The sequence below is a fragment of the Sycon ciliatum genome, chromosome 10 (genome assembly GCF_964019385.1).
Source record: "Sycon ciliatum chromosome 10, ocSycCili1.1, whole genome shotgun sequence".
Lineage (NCBI taxonomy): Eukaryota > Metazoa > Porifera > Calcarea > Leucosolenida > Sycettidae > Sycon > Sycon ciliatum.
In genome coordinates, this window is record NC_088652.1 from 5,181,821 (window position 1) to 5,206,210 (window position 24,390).

The following is a 24,390-nucleotide window of genomic DNA, read 5'->3' on the forward strand; positions in this document are numbered from 1 at the left end:
CCAAGGACAGTCAGGCGAGTGAAGATAACGGAAATGGGGAAAATCTAAAACAGGAGGGGAATGGATTGCTTAACACAACAAGGATCAAGTGGGAATTCTCAAGGTACACGTGCAATTGAATTTGAGCGAGTAACATTTCGCTGTAACCATAGTGTCACTAACATGCCCTGGACGCCCTGTATCTTGCACCTTTCCCTATCCTGTCAGCACGCGCGTTATCACCTTAGGGCGTAGCTTCTGTGAAGGCTGATCCCGGGCTTCTGCGGTTGTATGGAAATCCTTGTACACCAGCACCATGTCGCCAACCTTCAGGTTGCTGGGCACCCTTCCCCTATCTGCATACTGAGCTTGTCTAGCCTGAGCGGCAATCATGGCGTCCTTTGCCAACTTGACGGCATCCGCCCGATCCTGGATCCAGTCTGGGGCACTCCCTCCTCCCCTCCGTGCCAGGAAATCTGGTGGGGACTTGGGATTAAGTCCATAATTTAGATAAAACGGCGTGCTAGAAGTGGAAGACTGATATGAACTATTAAGAGAGCATGTCTGAGAATACCAAAGTATGTGTGCAAGTGGATCTCTCCGATTTCGCTCCAAATTTGGAGGTAGGTTCCCTTTGGGGTGTGGATCGATTATGCAAAGCCCTTGAAAAGGTTTCTGAAGGGAACCTTGAAATTTGCATACCCCTCAAAAATGGCCGAAATATCACATTATTTATGGGTCTAGAAACGAGTCACGCCACAGCGTATACGAACAAGCTATGAACAAAACTCCATCAAGCCAACATTGCCTCACCTTAGAATAGTTCCTGGAGCAGTACCGCTTAGCCACGCCAGCATCCCAGAAGACGAGGTCCATCACCCCCTGACGCCACTAATGATCGTCTTGAAAATAGCCAATTTACAAGCGCTGGCAAAACAGCCAGCTACGTCCTCAATTGGCCAGAACTATACACCGGCAGATAGTAGAACACCTCTTCTAGCGCTGAGGACATGTCCCCCATCTTCCTTTTGGGGTTTTCTTGAAATAAACTTTTTTGAATTTTTCCACTCGACCATGCTGAAATACGGCCAAAGTCATACCTGCGCAGGAAAGCTCGCTACTCCGCGACGTCTCCTCAGCAATTTCTACTCCAACACTACTCCCAAGGCCGCAGAACAAAGTGTAGTGTTGACTCTGACATGGAAAAGCAGCGGTGATCACTTGTCACTCCAAACGACAAGCTTCTCCTTGCGCCACCAATAATTTTTTGTGCGACTGTTGATGCAAAAGTGACTGAAGGCCTGAGCGCAGTTTTTGAATTTTATTGCAAGATGCACGGTGAGATCGCGTGCTCTGTGACGTAGGATGACGCTTCCTGCATCACGTTACGCGGCCATCGATCGCGAATGTGCCTGGAACGCTACTCGGAACAGACCATGATCATGATGATGGCAGAGGTAAGATGAGCTTCATTTCCTGCTTGAACTGCTGAGAACCCCCACAAACTGTCCTAGGAGTATTGCAATGGCAGCAAGCCGTTGGAATATGCCCCGTACAGCATGGAGAGTTATTCGTCTTTCACACTTACCTCCTGCAATCCCGAACATAGTCCAACAGTAAAAGTCCCTTGTTTTCATGTCGATGCTCGACAAAAGCGACTAGCTCGGTCCCTTTGTGTTGACTGGCAAGCGAGCAGCACTGGCTGCACGCACTTGTCGCGTGAACTGCATGCGAGATTTCTTACGTCATAAAGAATGTGATTTCATCATCATTTCACTGGTCTTCGACCTACATGGTCAGGGAAAGTCCCGGTTCGTAGGCCTACAACACGGTCAGCGTGTTCTTGAGCGCCGTAACAACACAAGTGTGATCACTTCCAGACCAACGGGCGTTCAAGGCGAGTAACAAGCGTACTTGACAAAGGTGACTCTGAAATCTCGTGAGCCGTGGGCCACGCGACTTGGCATTCTTGCGTCACAAGGCACGTGATTTCACCGTGCATCTTGCAATAAAATTCAAAAACTGCGCTCAGGCCTTCAGTCACTTTTGCAGCAACAGTCGCACAAAAAATTATTGGTGGCGCAAGGAGAAGCTTGTCGTTTGGAGTGATAAGTGATCACCGCTGCTTTTCCTTGTCAGAGTCAACACTACACGTTGTTCTGCGGCCTTGGGAGTAGTGTTGGAGTAAAAATTGCTGAGGAGACGTCGCGGAGTGGCGAGCTTTCCTGCGCAGGTATGACTTTGGCCGTATTTCAGCATGGTCGAGTGGAAAAATTCAAAAAAGTTTATTTCAAGAAAACCCCAAAAGGAAGATGGGGGACATGTCCTCAGCGCTAGAAGAGGTGTTCTACTATCTGCCGGTGTATAGTTCTGGCCAATTGAGGACGTAGCTGGCTGTTTTGCCAGCGCTTGTAAATTGGCTATTTTCAAGACGATCATTTGTGGCGTCAGGGGGTGATGGACCTCGTCTTCTGGGATGCTGGCGTGGCTAAGCGGTACTGCCCCAGGAACTCTTCTAAGGTGAGGCAATGTTGGCTTGATGGAGTTTTGTTCATAGCTTGTTCGTATACGCTGTGGCGTGACTCGTTTCTAGACCCATAAATAATGTGATATTTCGGCCATTTTTGAGGGGTATGCAAATTTCAAGGTTCCCTTCAGAAACTTTTTCAAGGGCTTTGCATAATCGATCCACACCCCAAAGGGAACCTACCTGCAAATTTTGAGCGAAATCGGAGAGATCCACTTGCACACATACTTTGGTATTCTCAGACATGCTCTCTTAATTGCAAATTCGCAAAGAGGCAGAAGCTTGTCCCAATTATCTTGTTTGTGGTTAACAAACGCTCTAAGCACATCCTCAATTACTCTATTTATTCTCTCAGTCTGCCCATCGGTCTGTGGGTGATTGGCAGTACTAAACGACAAGGTGGTACCTAATTGATGAAACAATTCCCGGAAAAATTCAGAAGTAAATCTTGGGTCCCGATCACAAACAATAGTGGAACTCAAACCGTGTAATCTAAACACATTCTGGAGATACAAATCAGCAGAACCCTTAGCGTCCATTTTGGAAGTCGTGGGGACTAAATGGACACATTTTGTAAGCCGGTCAACAAATGTATAAATTGCATCAAAGCCCTGAGGGGTCTGGGGTAAGCCAACGATAAAGTCCATGGAAATATCTTTCCAGGGGGTGTCTGGTACTGGGAGCGATTGCAGCAAACCGGATCTAGGCAACCCACCCTTAGTGCGCTGACATATGCCGCAAGACTTAACAAATTTCTTCACGTCAAGGCCCATCTTGGGCCAGTAGAAGAATTGACGAAGCCGGAAATATGTACGATCCCGTCCCTGATGGCCTGCCGTAACACAGTCGTGGTACTCCTGCAGGAGCTGAAGCCTTACTGCACACTTGGGTACACACAAGCGATTGTTTTGTGCTGCACGGAGGTATAGGTACCTGGACTCTTCATCCCAATAGTACAGCTCGTGTAGATTATCAGAGGAATCGCCGCGCAGCCGCTGTATTATTGGGGAAAGCTGCTCGTCATTCTGATATGCTTCCGAAATCATCTCAGCAACCCTATCACTCAGTTCCAAAGCAAACTCAATCGTATTCAAATGGGGTGCTGGTAGGAGGTTGGGCAATCCTTTTCCTCAACTACATTGCCAATTGCTGACCCGCGCAGATCAGGGCGGCGGGATAACGCATCAGCCATATTTTCCTTGCCGGGTTTGTGATTAACTGTGAAGTCATAGTCTGCAAGAAATTCAACCCATCTAGCTTCGCGCTTAGTGAGATTGGCTTTTGTGCTCAAGTAGACTACGGCCATGCTGTCACTGAACACTTCAAAATGCTGGAATAGATAAATTCTCCAGGATCACAGTGCAAACACCACCGCCAGGGTTTCGCGTTCTGCAGCAGTGTAATTTCGGCCCGCTTGTGACAGCTTACGACTGGCATATGCCACAGGATGCCAAGCACTATTGCTTTCCCCCTGTTGGAGAAGGATGCCTGCTATTGCAAAATCACTTGCGTCTGTTGCAACTCTGAAAGGCTTCTGCACGTTTGCTAGTTTCAACAGCGGTGCACTCAACAAGGCCTGTCTCAGGGATTCGAATGCATGCTGACGGGGGCCACTCCATTCGAACCTGGCATGTTTGCCAGTGATCTCCTCTAATGGCCGCGATATAGTAGAGTAGTGCTCAATAAATCTTCTAAAGTAGTTCGCAAAACCAAGGAACTGTCTCACCTCCGTAACTGTCGTCGGTGGCTGCCATTCCCTCACTGCTTTAAGCTTCTTTGGATCTGGAGCGATACATTCACCGTCGATGCGATGCCCTAGAAACAGAACATCCTTGACACCAAACTCACATTTCGACTGCTTACAGAATAGCCTATTTTTCCGGAGCGTCTCAAGAACTGTCTGGATATGTTCAAGATCATCTTGCCAGGATATGCTGAAGGTAAGAATATCATCCAGAAACACTACCACAAACCGCCGTAAGTACGGTTGGAGAATACTGTTCATCAATGACTGAAACGTGGCAGGGGCGTTAGTTAATCCGAAGCCCATAACCCGGAACTGGAAATGACCGAAGGGAGTATTGATAGCCGTCTTAGGTACATCTTCCTGACGGATCCTAAGCTGATTATATCCCGAGCGTAAATCCAGCTTACTGAAGTATGAGCTACCTTGAATGGTATCAAACAGGTCATCAATGTTTGGGAGGCAAGCTTTGTTTTTGATGGTGATCCTGTTCAAATTCCGCCAATCACAAACCATGCGCAATGAGCCATCAGACTTTTTAACGAAAAAGACTGGGGCACCGTATGGTGACTTGCTGGGTTCGATGAAGCCCTTGCGGAGGAGTTCCGTGAGCTGGGCTTGCAATTCGTCCATCTCGGGTTTGGGGAGACGGTAGGCAGCCCGTGATGGAGGAACGGCACCCTCCTCAGTCACAATCTCATGGTCGACATCCCTCTCTGGCCGAAGCTCGGTCGGCAGGTCGTCTGGAAAGATGTCCGAGTACCGCCGCAGAAGGTTAGCCAGCTGCTCTTGATGATCTGGGTGTTGTCTGGCGGCTGATGGCTTGCTGTCCTCCTCCTCGTCGTCAGTAGCGTTGACCCACGCCAGGATTCCCTGCGCGCCTTTCCTCAACTCGCGGCGAGCCTGAGAACCAGATATGAGCATGCTCTCAATTGGCGGCGACTCCTGACGCTCCGTATCACTATTTTGGCCGGAAGGGGGTTTAGGGCGCGCTCACACTGCGACCATGAGCACGCGTCCATGCGTCAGCAAAACGCAGAAACGTGGCAGTCGTGCTCACACTAGGCCTCGTACACGCGTAGACGTGAAGTTGTCATACAAACTTTACGAATTGCAGTTCGTATCCAAAAGAGTTCGTGCGTTTCCTAATAAAGTTGTGGCCCGTTTTTGAATGTATTTTTTCGCGTGCTGGAGGAAGTGCCTCGTGGCTCGTATTCTTGAAGTCGACGAAAATAATTCACACAACCATGTAGGTTTGGACTCTTGAGGGGCTGCCGCTGACATCCAAGCGCTTTCGCTTTCCTGCCCTCGTGGTCAGAGCAAGTGCCAGTGCAGTGGAAATTCCGGTAGTGGTTTCTTTTGTCTGTTGCCGAGATGAGAACTTTATTTTCCGATGATATGTAACTGAAATATCTTGAGGTATGGCATTCCATCATCGCAGAAAAGTAGAGAAAGATGATTTCCCAAACCGAAAAGACAGACCAAGCTACCATCGTATTGAACGAGTACACTGTAGAAACTGGTCACTGACCCGATCAACTGGCAACGAAGCAACTACAAAAACAAAATTGACAACGTCCAAAAAGGGCAAAGACTGCATATATGGCGGAGCGTGCGTACGTGCATGACCACAACTACAAAATTTTAAAATTGTGCAAATGTCGAGGATGACATCGACAACCGCCGAGTTTCATGAATCAACACACCGGAATTCGAGAAATTGAACATACTTCAGGCCAGGTTGTACACAAATACGCATCACGTCTACGATCATGTTGCCGCCAAGTCGTGGCACCCCCCTCCGGAGGTCGCGGTCACGATTTGAAACGTGGCCGCGACGTTTTGGTCAAGTTCATGCCGTTGCCATGCAACTTGGCCGCATGGCCGCATGGACGCTGGTTTTGGTCGCAGTGTGAGCGCGCCCTAAGCAACGAGCGGCTCTCCGTTCAGTTTGACTTCGTTGGTCTGAAAGTTGATATCCGGGTTGTGTCTGGTCAGCCATGGCTTGCCCAGGATAGCATCATAGCGGCTCAACGGAAAAACTGTGAAAGATTGGGTGTCGCTGAAGTCTTTCACGATAACCTTTACCGGACCGGTCCTCTGCAGTTCCGATGATGTCGATCAGCCAGGGTTACCTTCAGTGTTTCGTCCTTGCTCTCCGTAACAAGGCCGTTTCTTTGCACGAAAGCTTCCGATATGAAGTCGTGCGTCGATCCCGAGTCAATAAGCATAATTGCCCGGCGGCCGTTGATCCTGCCCTCAACACGGAGAAGGTCATGCTCCAAAGGAAGCTCCGTGTCCTGTACTGCGATATCAACGTTGCTGACATGGGATTCCTGTTCGGCAACATCTTCCGAATCAGCTTGCAGCGTCGGTTCTTCCAGCTCTAGTACGCTGTAACGGTTGCGTATGTCAACCGGGTAACCGTTGGGGGCTTTCCCCTTGGTCGCCAGCGAGCGCACGCCATTTTTCACTGGCGACCAGCGTTTGGGTGTTGATTGCTGGGACAATCCCGAGCGAGGTGACCTGGCTTCCGACAAGCGAAGCATCCACCCTGCTTACTCAGGTGACGCCTCTCCTCCGGTGTTAGCCTTTGGTGCTGAATCGGGTTCGGCTGTTGGTCCGCCGTTTGCGCTGACCTGATCGCTTGGCTCAGATCAGTGGGGTGCTCTCGCAGCACCCGGGTCTTGACAGATGGGTGCAGTCCATTTACGAACAGCAGTCCTCGGGTCAGCTCGTCGATCTCAGGCACTTGTAGGCTTAGGCGCGAGAACTCGGTGACATAGCTCTCCAAGCTTGAGTGCTGCCTGACAGCGAAGAGATCCAGTCGCACCCGCTCTTGATGATGCAACGGACCATACACCTTGGCGAGGGCTTCACGCAGCGCTGGCCACGTCGAGAACTCCACACCCGTATCCAACGATGCGATGAGCCATAGCTTGGCGTTGCCGCTCAGGAAGCCCGCTGCGTAATCCACCATCACCGATGAGTCGGTGATTCCCAGTGACCGAATCGCCAGCTCAATGGAGAAAGCCCACTCCTTGAACTGCGAGGGCTTGCCATCGAAGATCGGCGGCTCCTTAGCGTGCCGAGGCTTCCCGGACGAATGAGCGGGCGGCACAGGGAGCGGTTGTTGTCGGTTGCTCAGACGGGCGCTGACTTGGCGACTGGCTTCACAGACCTCGCTGGCCAACCTGAATAGCAACACAGAAAAAACAAGGATTGCCACGACAATGGCGAGCTCCAAGAACACCATGTTAACCATCCTCCGCTACCAGTGTAACCGTTTGAAGGTGTTCTTGGAAAAGACAATGCTTGCTCAAGGCAACACAACTGATATAGGGCACTTCGTGCCCTAAGGTGATAACGCGCGTGCTGACAGGAAAGGGAAAGGTGCAAGATACAGAGCTAGAGGGCAGATAAGCTTAGCGCTAACAGGGAACTGTTACACCACCAAGAGTTCGGAATGGCCATGGGTACCCCAATGGCCGTTAATGTGGCCAACGTTTTCCTTTTCGTACATGAAATGAAGTCTATTACCACATTCAAGTCATCCATGCATTTATTCAATAGATTCATTGATGATCTTATCTTAGTGATCGAAGAATCTGCTAATTTAGCAGCTTTGCAAGCGTCTCTGTACAGTGAGCTTTCAAGTGTCAAATTAAATTGGACATTGCCCTCGGACTCTTGCATCTTCCTGGATCTGGAAATTTTCAAAACATCTAACAATGATCGCTGTGTGTTTGAGTTTCGTACATTCCAGAAACCTCGCAACGCATACCTTTACATACCATTTATCTCCGATCACCCAAGAGCTAATCTGCGTGCTTTCATCAAGGCTGAGCTGCTGCGTTACAACAGAACAAACTCAAGACTTGCTGACATTCAACATGTAAGATCATTGTTCTGGAAACGTTTACGCAAAAGAGGTTATCCCCCGCAATTTCTGGCTAGCTCATTCACTGCTGTTTTGCCTACTGTAATGAATCATGCTATAGAAAGCAAAACTCCCAAGCCTAAATCTGATACTATTGTATTTACTACTCAGTACCATCCACATTTCATTACTAATGATTACAAAGCTCTCATTAAACAATCCTTTATGAAAGACGGGAAAATCTTTTTCAGGAGAACTAAGCAATTGTTCTATTCATCTTGTACAATTTAGATTCCTCTACTACATGTAGTACTAAGCTTACATTCTATTGTACAAATCACTGACACTGGCAGAGCACAACGCTCTGCGTTTAGGTGGGAACCAGAAATTTCTGGTTCCCACCTAAACTTTCCCGCCCATTTTTTCCCGCTCTCTTTTGATTCTGCACGATCTTGACTCTGTACAAACATTCTGGTACTATGACCGCATAATTTGACCCCCAGTCTTACGGTTTAGTACATTAGTTCAACTTGTACAACTTTTTTGTCATTTGTTACACTTGTCTGCAACTCAAGTTATTGCGCCTTTAAACTTGCTTGATAGCGCATTTAGGGCCCAAGCACCCATCTGGCACATAGAATCAAGCCCTATATAACTACTAGTCTTTATTCATATTATTTCATCCTTGTCTCTGACGAAGCCTTACAGGCAGAAACGCGTAAGATTAATGGAACATAACTATATATAAAGACTTGACCTTGCTGTGTGTGTGTGTGTGTGTGTGCTGTGTCGGAGGACCTTACATCCTACCACTCGGATCAAGGCCGGAAAACAACTGGCATCGAGAATTGTGATAGCCTCTTGATAACTTGTCTTACCGCTCTCGCCAATTCTTCGCGGCTGTTGCTGTCTTCTGCTCCCAGCACGGCAGAGTCCGATTCTGCAGATTTCACAACTTTTTTTCGAGGACTAACTTGGGCGTAGGGATGCCTCTGTCCACCCGCTGCTGGAGCCTGTGGAGAAGATTGGGAAGAGGCAATAACATTATGCCCAAGGTAACAATCTTGCATTTATTTTATTTATTTTTATTTTTATTTATTTTTTGTTTTACATCGGAAGCTCAACAGTGCAGCTGCACAAATATGAAGAGGCCGATGGGACCAAAAAAAATATATATAAAAAAATAAATATATAAACAATGTATAATATACATCAGTGTAAATGTTCATACATCAGTGTAAATGTTCAAATATTTAGCAAAAAAAAAGGGGATGAGTGGTGAACATAAAGAGAAAAGAAGAAACACGTATGCTGAATGAACCTGGGCAATATATACATGTAGCTGGTGAGAGACTAAACGTTGCCAACGTTGTCAAACAAAATTGTACGATATCGTTCAAACCAAACTGGATCATCCAATAAGCGCTTAAAACCACGATCGAACTGAGAGGTAAACAAAGAGGATTTCAAGTCATTAGGTAGAGCATTAAAAAACAGAGCAGCACGAAGCACAAAGGATTTTTGACCGAGTGTTGTTCTGCAATTTTAAATAAGAGATATCATGTGTGTCGCGATTACGCGTGCTCCGGGTAGATTGCGGGGCTGGGAATAACGATGTAAATACAGGCAAAGGGCGAAGAATATGATTAATGAAAATGAACTTCCCAGTTGACACCAGAAAATATTTTATTAATTAATTTCTAAAACCGGATAATTGCTTCAAAATTGGAATAAAAACTGCAAATCTCGAGCTTTTCTCCAACATCATCATCATCAAGTACTCCGAAATCTATGAACCAGTGTTTGGGCATTCTCTTCAAATGCGAAACAACCAACCAGAATCAAAAATACATAAGAGACAAGTAACAGCACAAGGGTGGGAACCATTACAACTAGCTGATAAATTTATCGAGGATTTTTTGCAGAACTGAGAAGGCGAGATAAGAAAAAGGGAAAGTGGGAAAAAGGAAGGTGAGAAGTAAGACAAGCGGAAGTTAAACACACATTGTGCAAAGCCAAACACCAATTGGTCGCTACGAGAACTAGCGGGATCAGAAGTAGCAGTAAACAACTTGAAAGTTATAACATTTTTCTTAAGTTTACACAATGATGCCTGGGAAGTGTAAATATAATAAACTTCTAACACTTTCTGGTGGGCGAGACCACGTTACGTGGTCCGTGAAAAATAGGGAAGGGCTATCAAAATACACATAAGCACAATCAGCATTCCCGGTGAGGTGGTTGGTTACAGAAGATGTCTATTCAGATAAACAGATCAAACATTGACTCTTTCACAGTCAGACGTTTTCAGTGTAGTCCCTGCTGATATCCGTACTGGCACTGCCTTTGACACTTTCCGTTACTCTGCAGATGACGGGACCATTGACACCTGCTGTTGACTCTGGAGTAACCGCTGGTTAGCCCTGCTGTCAACTCTGCTGGTGATGGTGCTGTTAATCCTGCTGTGGGCGGTGTCACTGAGCCTGCTGATAGAGACACACCAGTTGATGGTGCTCCCGCTGCCAAAGACACTGGTTTTGCCAAGGTTTTTCCACCTAAAGGCAATTACGCGGAGATCAATGCTGCATCTTAGTGATAATCGTTGCGCCCACTGCCGTCGTTGTAAGCGCATCTAGGGACGTGTGCGGTCGTCCTTGACACCTCCGGGAAATACCCGCCACCCACACTTCCATCGTTTCTGAAACAGATGATGATGTCGACGACGAGGACACCAGCGACCGGGAGGACATGCAATGGGGCATGGTGACGGATTATTGCAAGCTTGCACACCATTGCGTACTTTATGACGGCGAGTTGGCCGAAACTAAAGTAATAATTTAATTTATACAAAAGAGAAAGACCAAGGAACTTCAATGTACGCTATACTGTCCCCTGACACTGTTCACTAACACCACCAGTTATATTTAACAATCACCTCATGCGATAACATTGCACGACACTGACCGACGGTACTGACGTTCTACACCTAACTAGCTAACAGCTCTAGCACAAGTTGGATGCGCACTCCAAGAGCTTCGTCTTTCTCTTTTGTATAAATTAAACCTTGCCTCTCCATCTGAATAATTTAATTGGTAAACTCGGAGGGAGATGTGGTTGCTCGTGAGAGTGCTCAATACACCAAGGTGCAGAGCCTAGTACACACATTTGAGAGGGGTGAAGAGCGTTTCTTCTGTGACTCTGAGTTTCACGGTTTTAACCGATCATCCGACAGCAACTGAAAAACTGAAAGAAAGTTGCTGTCTGATGATCGGTTAAAACCGTGAAACTCAGAGTTACAGAAGAAACACTTTTCATCCCTCTCATGTGTGTGTAATTTAATTTGTAAATAATTTAATTGGCGAACGAGTACGATTTTGCTCTAGAGTGAATGGAAAAGAGCGGGTCTGCTGAAAACCCTTCTCATGAATGAAGCTGCAGGAAGCCTCACCACTCACACAAAGAATATTGATAGTGGTAGTACGTCCCTTAAAACAAAAATAACGGATTTTTGCTTTTCACACAGCTCGTTGTTGTAGGAATCAGTATGGAAATTAAGCCGGCTTTGCAAATCCTCAATGTTGGCTGAAAGGAAATATACTGATCTACCCAACACATTCGAAGCAGGTTCAAAGCGCACATGGCACGTGGTTTGCTTCTCAGAACGGTTAATTTTGTCATCGCTTCCTTTCAATATATTGTTGTCCTCGGCTAAGTATATCCCACCCAAAGTACATAATTGACGCCCTAGAAGTGGTACTAATGCACATGCACGGCTATATCTACACAGTCATGTTGAAGTGCAATATCGTAATCCGAACTGGTCCAGAGGGCCAGATTTGCACTTTGAGCCCGATATCAGTGACTTCAACGGTAAAAAGGGCACGAATGAAGGGTGAAGCAAGCCGAGTTGAATACAGGTTCCGATGAAAGGGGGGCAAGAGATATACAAAATCCAAGTCAAAATAAACGCATCATCCCTAATTATCTATGGTAGATCTTACCACTGTCACCGGTTCCTCACTGACGTTGCTGTATTCTGTTCCCGTCATGTCAGATTCTGCTTCTGCAGCATTCCCGTCTCTATTATTAGCACCAACTGCAGCGTAGGAATTTTCCGGTACATTTGATAAAGGAGACGCAGCCTGGACAGAAGATTTCGAAAGAAGAGGTCATATTCCCCAAGTTCTACCCACGCTAGAATCCTAACCGCTGTACAGGTGAAGCAGCTGAAATCCCATTTCCCATGCATAATGGGCTTGAATAGACCAATAAAACGGGATAATAATTTGAAACAACCTAAAATTCTGCATTAGCACTTTGAGTGGCTTGATCACATTGCTCGAATCTCATCTCACCACGCCTGCTTCACTACCATGGGTAACAATAGTGGTATTTCCTACGCTTCTACGTGCTTGGCCGGTCCAATGATATAGAGGCGAATGGACAAGCTGCATTCAGAAAAGGGAGGACTGGAAGTTGTTGAGTATGAAGATTATTACGATTTAAAAATGGATCTCACAAAAGAGTCAGGGGAGTATCAGGGTGGTCAAGGAGAGCTGGAAGCTGGCTAGTCAGAGCAACAGTATGGTAAGCAACCTATGCTTAATTTCTTCTGTCGAACCATGGTCCTAAAATCAACCGCGAGCAGGTTCCAGAGTGCAGATCTGGCCGCTGAGTGGGGAATGGCTGACTGAGCAGACCACCGGACCTGTGATGACGGGTTCTCATGCCAGCATATCTGACGAACAGTCCAGACAATGTGTCACTAGCTTTCCCGTGTAGGCATCTCCAGACAACAAACGTACGTCAGTAGTAGTTACTACTAGTGACGTGCGTTTGCTTAGTTCGTATGTTGTCTAGGTAATTTACCAGCTTCTCTGTTCATATCACTTTTACATTATTGCCTAAGTTGCAATGTGGTTGGGATTGACTACTAGAGAAAACAGCATCATTTGCTTTCAGAAACATTCTTTTAGGTCTTAATCCTAAGTCATACTTAGGCCGTACCTCTTGATAGAGATTTTGAAGCCTCTCTGGCTGTCCGCCAACATTGCGTCCTAAACCCTCATTCTGGTGAAGTTCAATTGGATCAGCTTCCTGCGTGGAAAGGAAAGGATACCACGAGAGTACATGTATGTTCATGTGAGAGTCAGCATTGTACCTGTGTTCCTGTATTAGGTCTCGCTAGTCTGCCTAATACTGCTCAGCATCACTGCTGCGTCTAGGTGCAGCGCCTGCTCATTAGTTGTCACACTTGTTCTAGTTTGCGTTTCATTGTCTTTCTTTGTTCTTTTCGAGCTGGGTATATGACCACACAGAAAACCCTTCATGAGGTATGGGGATAGTTTCCAATTATCTAAAGCTGTGTTGATATTAAGAGTCGAATGTGAAGTAAAAATGATAAGGCAAGTTGATTTTAACGAGAAACTCAGAGTCGTATTGCTGCTTAATCTGGTGCCAGTGTACACTTTACAGAGTCAGCTATACCTTAGCAAAATGCAGGGAGAATTGTCCAATAGTCTTCTCGGAAAATGGATCTCGGATAAATTAAAGAGAATGCTGTTGGTCTGGGCTTCTTTGCCTTTACGAGAGTGCTAATGTGCACACTAGGCAGGCGACCCTCGACTCGGGATTCCAGGTAACCAAGGTTTACCAGTTCAACATGCACATCAATCAGACTTAGACGGTTTGAAATGATTTTTACACCGGCGTTACACACAGTCCAGAAACTAACGTAAAGAGAAGACAGAACCAAGGGGAAGACGGTGCGGCACCATGGCTTGACATGAGTCTGTGGTGTTCATGTGGAATTTATTATTCAAAAGGCGATACTGTGTGTCCGGGTGAATGAAGAAGACAAAAATAGATGTATGTGTGAACGCGTTCGTATAATTTTGTTTATCAAACTACACTAACCTCGTGCCTTGCGTCTGAAACTCCAGATTGGATCAAGCATATCACAGGCAAAAAACACAACACAGTTAAGGTTACTATTTTGCGGAGGTTAATTAAAAAAATCATTTCTTTTCATGACCAGTGTTACTAAGCCCATTATAACAGCACACGCTTGAAGCCACAACACATGTAGCTGACATGATCGCATTGGTCGCCTTGTGATCGACGAAACAGAGAGAGAGAGAGAGAGAGAGAGAGAGAGAGAGAGATAGATAAAGAGAGAGAGAGAGATAGAGAGAGAGAGAGAGACAGAGAAAGATAGAGAGAGAGAGAGGGAGAGAGAGAGAGAGAGGGAGAGAGAGAGAGACAGAGAGAGAGACAGAGAGAGAGACAGAGAGAGAGACAGAGATAAAGAGAGAGAAAGAGAGAGAGAGAGACAGAGAGAGAGAGAGAGAGAGAGAGAGACAGACGGACGGACGGACGGACGGAGATAGCGAGAGAGACAGGGGAAGGGGAGGGAATGAAAGGGACAGAGTGACAAAAAGAGAGAGAGAGAAATAGTTCCAAAGATAAGGAAGAGACAGACAGAGAAAGGTGGACAGACAAAGAACGACAAACAGGCCGAGGAATACACAGAGAGTTGCAAAGACTGAAACTGCACTTTCATCTTTGATTTTGTTCTTCATTCAAGCGAGCATCATGAAAATTACATACCAGGTGAAAAGGTTCGCAATCTATTCATCTTTAAGAGTCACACTTTGCACATAAGTTCGAAAGGGATTTGTCTTCTGCTCATATTTCACGTTCTATGACCCTCTAAAATTGGAATTTGGAATTTTTTTTACTATTTGCTGCAATCCTTCGGGAAAACAAGCTCGCTATATATTCTGTGTAAAGGGGCGGGGGATTGGAGCACGCCTGCCACCTGGCCATTGCCGGATTTAGCACTGTGGAATGAGAAAGAAATCGACCATGCATTGTATACAAATATATCAATACAATGAGTATAGTGGGTCGGGTACCTTTAAAGGCCTTCGAAGAGAACCAACGAGCGATCCTTTTTCGGTTTGCAACCAACGCGACAGCCACGATTACGGTCAGTATTGCGGCCACGGTTCCGCCTACAAATCCTCCAACACTGATCCCGCTGTCGATCTGTTCACTAGTCTCGTCCAAATTACTTGTCGTTCCCATGCTGAATATATTGCTGGAGGTTGTGGTTTGAGCTGAGATCGACAATATACATTGGGCATAAGTATTTATTATTGCACGATTAAAGAGGTCAATATATTTCATATATTGACCGACTATGAGGGCAATGATTTTCATTTAACTTGCCATATTTTGGGTGTGCATTTTTGCCTTCTTGGTCTTTTATTCCATGGCTGGTAGCCCTCATTCATAATATTAGTTGACACATCATCCATGAATTGAGAATAATAATAATAATAATAATTGAATCGTTTGCAGGCAACCTGCCTACACTCAAGAGAGCACTGCATTTCACACAAATCCATTGGTATCATTTCAAAGTTTCGGTCTCCCGCCATGACGTGGTTTGCACTTCTCTACGCGCGCTGTCACTATGTACCGGGCTTTGCTTGCTTGCCTCCTTCTTTTATACTGCTGTTCTTACCATGTCCACTTCATTCCTGATGATGGTCATAAAGACCGAAACTTTGTAACGATACCAATGGATTTGTGTGAAATGCAGTGCTCTCTTGAGTGTAGGCAGGTTGCCTGCAAACCATTCAAGTTTAATGAAGCTGGGTGAAGCGTCCTTCAAAATTTTGAAATAATAAGAATAGATTTATCACCACATAACATACCTAAACTGTTTTTTTGCTTCGTTTATGGGAAGAAAAGATTACTATATTAATCATACATATTATGCCCTTACTTTTATTTATCGCCGTGGTTGGCAATCACCCACTCTCTTAACATTGGCCGGTGTTTCCATCGAGTCTTGAGATGTAATAAATATAACTATCACTCCCTTAGTATTGACTCACATAGATTTTTGCCATACCTAAGCTGTCTAATATTCCTGCATATTTCACTCCTTAGGGCTATATTGACTGCTTATATTTGACTGCTTAGGGGTTGCGCAGTTGAGCGGTGCCTAGTGCAGCATTGTCACTGCATGAGTAGGCCGTGGTGCAACGGTTGCGCGGTTGTGCAATCATAAAACCGGGATTCATGAGGTTATCGTTCTGGAATTTGAAATACGGACTGTTTGTCGTGATAAATATAATATTGACTTCGTACTTGGTCAGTATAGGAAATAAAACCTCGTAAAAGACCTCGCCTTCGCCTCGGTCTTTTACTCGGCTTTTATTTCCTATAATGACCTCGTACTCAGTCAATATTAGATACATATAATAATGTACATATGCCGTTTACACTGGACATTACTTCTCTGTTAACAGAAGTTTTCAGTTGTCACTTGTAGTATGTTCCCCAAGTTCTTTGACTGAGAATCTGACAGTTTGGGTTCAAGTCCCAGCATTTGGCTTCAGATTTTTTTAAGTTGAGGAAAAAATCGTAAGTCCTCGGGCTAAGCGGTCAATAATAAGTGATGTATCTAAGCGGTCAATATAATTATGCTGATATTTGACCGCTTAGAGATCACAAGTTTCTGTGGGAGTCAATAGGGAGGTTTAGTGCCCCGTGCTAATTTACAAACTCTCCTCTGTTTTTGTCCTACAGCTTTTGGTTGCAACTTCCCCAGCATGTTAAGACATCAAAATGAATTTCCAGCTTTAACAATGCACTCTAATCGCATAATATAGTACGATAGTATGATAGGATCTTCTTGCTGGATTCTTGTCTATCCTTCTTTCTTCTCTTTTTCTTTATTCCTTTCTTTTCTTTTCTCGCCGTGGATTGCTATCACCCTTCTCTCGCACTTTGTGTGCCAATTGGTCATAGACCACGAGTTGAGTGAAATAAATAAATATATAAAGTCTCACGTAATCCGTGGGAACTTTACGTGTGTGTACCACGTGATACTCAGTGACCCACGTACAGACGTTTTCTGATTCACGACATACCGTGTATGTAGGCGCACCCACGTTCCGCCAGAACGTGGGTGAAAATCAGAATGGAGCGCATTGTGCAAGCTGTGAGAGTGTTCAGCTGAAGAAGTTTCCGAAGCACGAAATCAAAATATTATATAAGCTTCTTAGGCCCGGGTAGCTTCATCCTTTACCAGGTTTTGGCCTTTCGCTTCATGCTTTTGTTTGTTCCGTGTGACTAAACACAAAATTTCAACGTGGGTGCCCTTCATCCACTTTGCGTGTATCACTCACGTACGCGTTCCGTTACGAGGGAACTAAACCTCCCTAATAGTAAGAGGGTGATAACATAATAATTATTATTTAGGGAAAAGAATATGAGCTATTTAGACGAAAAGAGTTATTCGGGTTTTTTATATTGAAGGAGTACTTTGCCTTTGTATGATGTGTTCTCTCTAATAGGCCATTCACACGACGGGCAAACTTACTTTTATCGTACTGTTTCCAAGGATAATTACTCGGATACGATAAACTTGGACACACGCGAGCAACTGATTTTTTATCTTGGCCGAGGCCCTTTTGCTCGCGATTATCTTTGCACGCCAGGAAAAGTGTCGGTTGTTGAAAGTGCGTACTGCAAATGCAGTGCTTGAACAAGGGAAAATTCAAAATTGAACATTTCCCGGCATTTTTAGGAGGTCACTATGGATACATTGACGGTTGCAAAGTTTGCCCAGCACCGTGTGAACTGGATCACAGTTTGCCAGTGTTATCTTGGTCACACGCGTGCAAATGTTTGCACGTCGTGTGAATGGCCTATAAGGCATCAGCAAGTACTTTGTGGAGCAAGGACGGTTTCATTGTCGATCTAACCCCAAGACAAGACTCAATGTCAAGTTTACCGATGGAAGCTACATGTTCATGTATCTACCCTTTCCGAATATCTTTTTAACCCTGTCATCGCTAAGAAGGTATATTTACGTACTGAGTGTACATCGTGTACTGATGAAAATTTTAAGGAGCCCCGCACGTTCAAACAATCGTAACTCAGCCAAGTCGTACTCCGTTTTCACAATCGAAGTATGGATGTCGAGGAGAAACCTCTCAGCTTTCGATAGCAACAATTGTCGAAGCGATATGATACAGGACCATTGAGGTATTGCGCTCGACGGCTACAGAGCTTCAAACGGCGAGAAGAAGTATTTTTGCGCCATGTGTGGGCGCTCGATTTTCATTCTTTCTGCATCCTTTCTGCATTTTTGCCACTTTGTGCCATGGCAACTGCAGTGAACTCGCGGGAGTGTGCAAAAGCAAGTGGAACTCGATACGATCAAGGAGAGTCAGTAGACTGGCGGGTGAAAGCTCAGTTTCTTTGTCTTTCGCAACATCCTCTCGACTTTGGAACATATTCGCTTAGCTCTATAGCTGGTCTACGACCTTGTGGAGACTTGTGCTTTAGTTAATCGCCCGTCCTGTTGCAGCAGTTTTCCAGGAAGGTCAAGGTCTAGCCAATCGGAGAATGAATGCCAGAGTTACGGACGTTTTGGAGGTCGTGTGTTTTCAGTAAAAATGACCCAATTTCGCGGGTCGTTAGTGGACAGGTGGCAGTACGCTGAAGTGGTAAAAAGCGTTAAAATAAGTATACTGAATAAAACCCTGCTTTGAAGTGTGTAACTCATCCACCCTGTTGTCCATGCACATGGCCGGGGACACAACACACACCACCTTAACATTTGAGGGAAATATTTTCCTCGTACATTGAGTTCAGTGGAGGAAGGGTTAATTGGTAATGCCCTTGGCGAATCTCTATAAACTGAAAATGGAAGAAGAGGAGCATAATTGATGTGAAAGTGTTTTTGCCAAGCCTCGAATAATAACTGCTTTCGAACTACTTCCAAATCTACATACAAGTCATAAAAAAGTTTGCATGCTTACCTGTTCGCAATGTGGTTATACGAGTGGAGGTGGAGTGATTACTGTCTCCATAGGCATTGCTAACATAGGTGGTGACATCATAGCTCATGTCTGGTGCCAAGCCAATCAAGGTGACAGTTCCCGACGAGTTGCATGTTCGTTTCAATGTCATATTCCCAGACGAACCATCAGCAGGGCTTCCATACACACAGTACTGGAGTATGGGAAGGTTGCCCTCTGCTACTCGGCCTAGATACGCGGTCACAGTTGTGCTTGAGAGGGAGAGGTTGAGTGACGAATTTGGCGCTGATATAAAACACATCAATATCAAGTAGATTTGTAATATGTAGCCGAGTTAAACTAAGTACAGCATTGTATTTGCCGTCAGCATTACAAAGGCTGTGAACTTGTCGGTCGTGATACTAGTTCTGAGCCAGAAATATAATGAAAATAGACGAAATCACATAGAAACGAGGTATGAAGCAACTTTCTACAAGAGTAAAGTGAGATAAAGGGGAACAAAACTGACATGTTAATGTGACATTCAACGACCTGAGGCCTAGCTCTGACATATCTCCAGTGCGCAAAACCAACAGCTTTCCAGGTTTGGAGGCTCAAGGTTATGGTCGGACAAATGAGGGGAAGGTGAGCGCACCGAAAATGTCCACAAGCTAAGTCCCATGGTGATGACAAATGCTGCCTTTTACAGGACGATGACGAGACCAGTAAATATGGCAATGCGGTCTAACTACAATTCGAAGTAGTAAAGCAACACACCACCCAAATTAGGTGTGCCAGCATCATCAGAAACAAAGAAAGGGTGAGCTTTGCGAAAACGTGTTGCAGAAAACCTAACGCCAATATCGAAGGGTAGTCGTCATGCATGAAACAAGTCTGGACGCGTTTACTACGATAGAAAGTAGTTTCACACGAGGTACGTTTCACCGTATTGTTCGTGACGGCTCATTAGGTGTGCAAATTTCAATGCAATATTTTCGTGTAGAACAAAATATAACAAAGGATAACATACTCGAAGTGTATTTTCATTTCTTCCTTAAGATATATCGCTATCAACCAAACTGAATTGGTCACATGGTTCACTATGCACAAAATTGATTGAGCGATTCCTAACGTTATTTTGTGAAGCGTCCCAGGCAAAACGAATTTTCGAGGAACAAAGTAAGAAATGTGTATTTAACCACAAATTCTGTTATAATTATGATCACAGAATATATTTCACCCCTGGAAAGGTGTTTGTTCTCTTTCGGGCACAACACACAGGACGGCGTGACTGGATAAACTTGACCCCTGGACCGTGAATAGGGGACTTGTAGAAAAAGTGTACTCCTTATAGGGGATTGCGCGGCAGGATGAAGCTGATCAAAACTGAGTGGACTTTTGGACTCTGTATAGTGGATTTTGGACCAATGGACTCTATATAGGGTGCTGGACATCATATAGTGCATGGACTCTATACTGAGTCCTACATATATATTGAGTTTTGAGTTAAATTTGATTTGGCAGTAATCCTCCTGAAGAGATGGCCACGAAAACGTCCAAGAAACAAGCTTCTACAACTGAAAACAAGTTTTGTTAATGGTGTTTGTACCGAGTGCGCAGCTTACTCTATTTATTGCGTGAATTACATTTCTATCTCCACGTAATCTTACACTTGTAGGGAGGAAAAGGCACCCAGACACTTCATGTAACGCTATAATTATTCCATCCGAGTCAATAATTACATTAGTCAGCCAAACCGTATTTATAAAGAAAATAACCCAATGATTTAATTGTTCAATGGAGCATCTTTTGCGAACATCAGCCCAAAGGAATTGGTATGCTTACGTTCATTGCCGTGATGATACAAAAATTCCAGTCGCTGGGATTGGATGATTAATGCAGTCCTCTTCTATCTCCCTCTAGTAACATAATTGACCTTTTATAGTAATACGTTTCTGATTTTTGTAATGTACCTCTTACCTTTTGGCAATGTTCCAATGTAGACTTCTGGAGAGACGCTGCTGGGTATTCCGATCGTAGTGTTGTAAAATGCTCGGACTCGGTACAACGTGTTGGAACTTAGGTTTCCGAAAACCGTGGATACATTTGTGTCGCAGACTGAAGTCGTAAAATTTGTGCTGTTTATCCCGTACGCAAAGCAGAATCCAGTTATCCACTCCCGAAGTATGTGTGGCTGCAATATCCTTGCCGAGATCTCAGTTGCCGTGGAGTTGAGAGTTATATTGGAAGGCGCTACATGGGAAAGAACATAATGTGTACCTTTGCAGGGTATATTCTAGGACGAATTTCCAACCGGTTACGGTTCAGTGAAGAGTCCAGGGGTCCCCCCCGGAATTTTTTTCAAAATACAACCCAAATATGGCACTCGACAGCAATTGAACAGAGTTCTTGGTGCTGAAGTGTAGCAAAGATATAAGCAGCTCCATTCACCCACAGAAAAGCACGGGCGGTTGGAACTGATTTGTAACTTTTCAACCGGTCGCAAATACCTTCAACCGGTCGAAAACCTGCCGAAAACCGGTTAGGGCGGGTCTAGAAAATTCCCTGTTTGGACCGGTCAATGTACCAAGCAAAGCGTTTCAGCTGGAAGTATAGACTGTAGTCTCTTCCACCACTGTTATTGTTCAAGCTTTTCAAATTCATGCTGCGATGAAAATTTCTGTTTCACTACTGTTGTCATTAATTTCACAATTTTGGGTTTCGAGGATATAAACCAGTATCCAGAGTTACGGAGTATCCATAGGTACTGTTTTTTGATGATCGCTTAGTGCGTTAAACTCATGGGTAAAACACTTTTTGCATCCTCTTATTACTGCTTGATTGCGGAATATCCTAGAAGTTAGAGGACTGCCGACTGTGTTCAAGAGAAGTTTGGAGGGGATGACGAAATGTGTGGAGTTTTATTTCCTAAATCCAATTCATGAAATCCAAGAGCATTGGAGTTTGGAAACAGCAGACAACCGGGTTGAAGAGAAAGATGATGAACGAACACACGAGCGTGTGGTAACGTGCAGGAACACATTTTTTTCGTCGCCGATAGTTCGGTGAGTTTTTTGGTGCAGCAAACCTATAACAAACATCATGCCTAGAAGTCTAGAACACCTTCTATCCCAAAACCCCTCTCTCTTATCATCAGCCATTCTCCATCCACCGAGGTTTATCCTGTTGAGAGTAATTATGCAGTGGTTCTGCTCACATTAAGAACAAGTCAAGCAGGCAGGATCCTGGTAACTATCGCCATAAATCTCTGCTGGACACCCACTCCACGATCCTTGAGCATACAGTAACTATAGAATCGGCTGTACCATCATTTCGCACCGCTGCTCAATTATTCCAACAAATCAGAATCCAGATATCCATGCCTGAAGTATCTGTGGCTGCACTAAACGTGCGAAGATCTCAGTTTCGGAAATTTGGGAAATCCACAAAGTGGAATTAGAAATTAGAATCAAGATACATGAAGTTTGAAGATTGAGGTGAATTTGGGTTAGGAACCAACGAGAGTTTTCTTGTCAAACGTAACTAAAGAGAACATTACAATACTTTGATTTCTTTGTGCATCACCACTTCACATACGTAACATGTCGCTTACGCTGATTCTGGTTATATAATGTTTACTTATCTGACCTGTGTTTAAGTCATTTTGGTGGCGCCAATCTCCTTTCATCTTCATACCGGGTATGATGGATAAATACATCGTGAGCACTATAGAGGTGATATGGTTGTAGTGGTCGCTGTAAACGTCACGGGCCGAGTTACATATTGGATTGGCTAAAGTGGATTACCCTTTCGAAACTTCATTTATTGCCAATTGCCCATAGTATAATTTTTGAATTGCTTTCTTCTTTACACAGTGAATGCATACGATACTATAGTATTGTAGGTCCGTGAAAGAGCGGAGTGTTGAAATTCGGCACTTATTTCTTAAACCAGTATTACTAACGCTACACCGACAACTACACGTTAGTGAAGTTCAAGCTAGTATACCTTACCATTTGGTGTATATCTTTGACAGTAGAAACTTAGCTTCATTGTGCAAGATTCGATTCCGAAACCGTCTTCTTCAGGTGAAAAGTAACCACATTTTCGCTGTCCACTTACTCCTGTTATGGAATTTTTCCAGGGAATTGTACTCGGTGTGGATGGAACAGGCAACAACCATGTCCAATTTTTAGATGGTCTTTGTAGAGCAACCCACACATTGCAAGTATTGGATTCGCAGCCGGAAGAGGCATTCCTGCAGTTATCGCTTGAGGAACTGTTGCATTGACCATTTCGTGGTCCAAGCACTGACCTTGCGCACTCTGTATGGTTTGTGCTCTGGAGATTGGCCAGAATGCTGCCTCTACCTGCGCACTCGGTGGTGGCCTCATCAAATGTCTTAGGTGTTGAAATGTAAAGTATCTCCATGGGTCCAAGATATTTGCTCATGGAGCACACGTACCAGTTATCTTCACAAAAACATAGATAGCATTCCGACAATCCCATGATGAAACGTTTGACATTATACATGTATAGAAACATTTGAGCCACCTGGAATAGATTGCTCAATACACAAAATTCCAGGAAGTCCAAAAGCAACAGGCAGAAAAACTTGAGGAATGGGGTTGTTCAACTCTCAACTGAAGTCTCAAATTATAATTTGGGCGGTCACTATCAAATATTTTAATTTTCAACTCACGTTTGTTTGCTTGCAAGTTTCGCTGGTGTGAATCGACTATTATTGCGCGAATATTTTTCTCGGCTAAACTTTTGGGCTGTGTGTTTGAAATTGATTGATTGATTGGTTGAATTTTTTATTTATAGTGGTGACTATAACAGACAATTGCCTAATAACAATAGACCCACTCGAGGGAAAGAAGCAAAAAGATATGAATAATTAATATAATAACTACCGGTATTGGATAGGTGATCATGTTCGCATTTTGCATAGCTGAAAGTCATAATTACTAGCGTGAAAAAGCAAGGCATTGGGGTAACAGTTTCTTAAAACGGGCGGAGTTATCCACACAGCGAGCTAGAGGGTGCAAATCATTCCACAGCTTAGCACATTGGAAGGAAGCGCCATGACGGGCAAAGGCAGTCCTGAGCATGGGCAACTTAAGAGTGCGTGGTACAAGGCTGCGCGTTGCAAGACCATTATTTAAACGCTTGAACATTTGACGTAATGTGACACTACAGCGGCCTTCCAAACAGCGCCACGTCAGATACAGTAATTTCTTGCAATACATGGATGCCAAACGATCTAGACCAAGTCTCGCAAATAAAGGGCTTGATGGGCTACAAAAACAGTATCGTACACTGAACGCAAAGCTTGATTTAGCATTCGTTCAAGCCTACCTAACTGGGTTAAGGAAAGGCCAGCAGAAAAACAATTTGATGCATATAGAAAATCTGGCAACACTAGGCACTT

At 44.6% G+C, this 24,390-nt stretch overlaps 1 protein-coding gene across 2 annotated transcripts in view; it reads right to left on the reverse strand.

Moving 5' to 3' along the window:
* LOC135825691 (uncharacterized) overlaps window positions 1-24,390 on the reverse strand; it is a 77,150-nt gene that overhangs the window by 16,667 nt on the left and 36,093 nt on the right. The window contains exons 6-13 of one of the 2 annotated variants that reach the window (XM_065338308.1): window positions 22,970-23,428; window positions 20,937-21,209; window positions 18,978-19,262; window positions 15,048-15,251; window positions 14,047-14,060; window positions 13,138-13,227; window positions 12,132-12,272; window positions 9,009-9,143 (exon numbers count right to left, since the gene is read on the reverse strand). In XM_065338308.1, coding sequence (XP_065194380.1) covers window positions 9,009-9,143; window positions 12,132-12,272; window positions 13,138-13,227; window positions 14,047-14,060; window positions 15,048-15,251; window positions 18,978-19,262; window positions 20,937-21,209; window positions 22,970-23,428 — 1,601 coding nt within the window. Of the gene's footprint in view, window positions 1-9,008; window positions 9,144-12,131; window positions 12,273-13,137; window positions 13,228-14,046; window positions 14,067-15,047; window positions 15,252-18,977; window positions 19,263-20,936; window positions 21,210-22,969; window positions 23,429-24,390 lie in introns of both variants that reach the window. The other variant, XM_065338309.1, reaches the window with a different exon arrangement.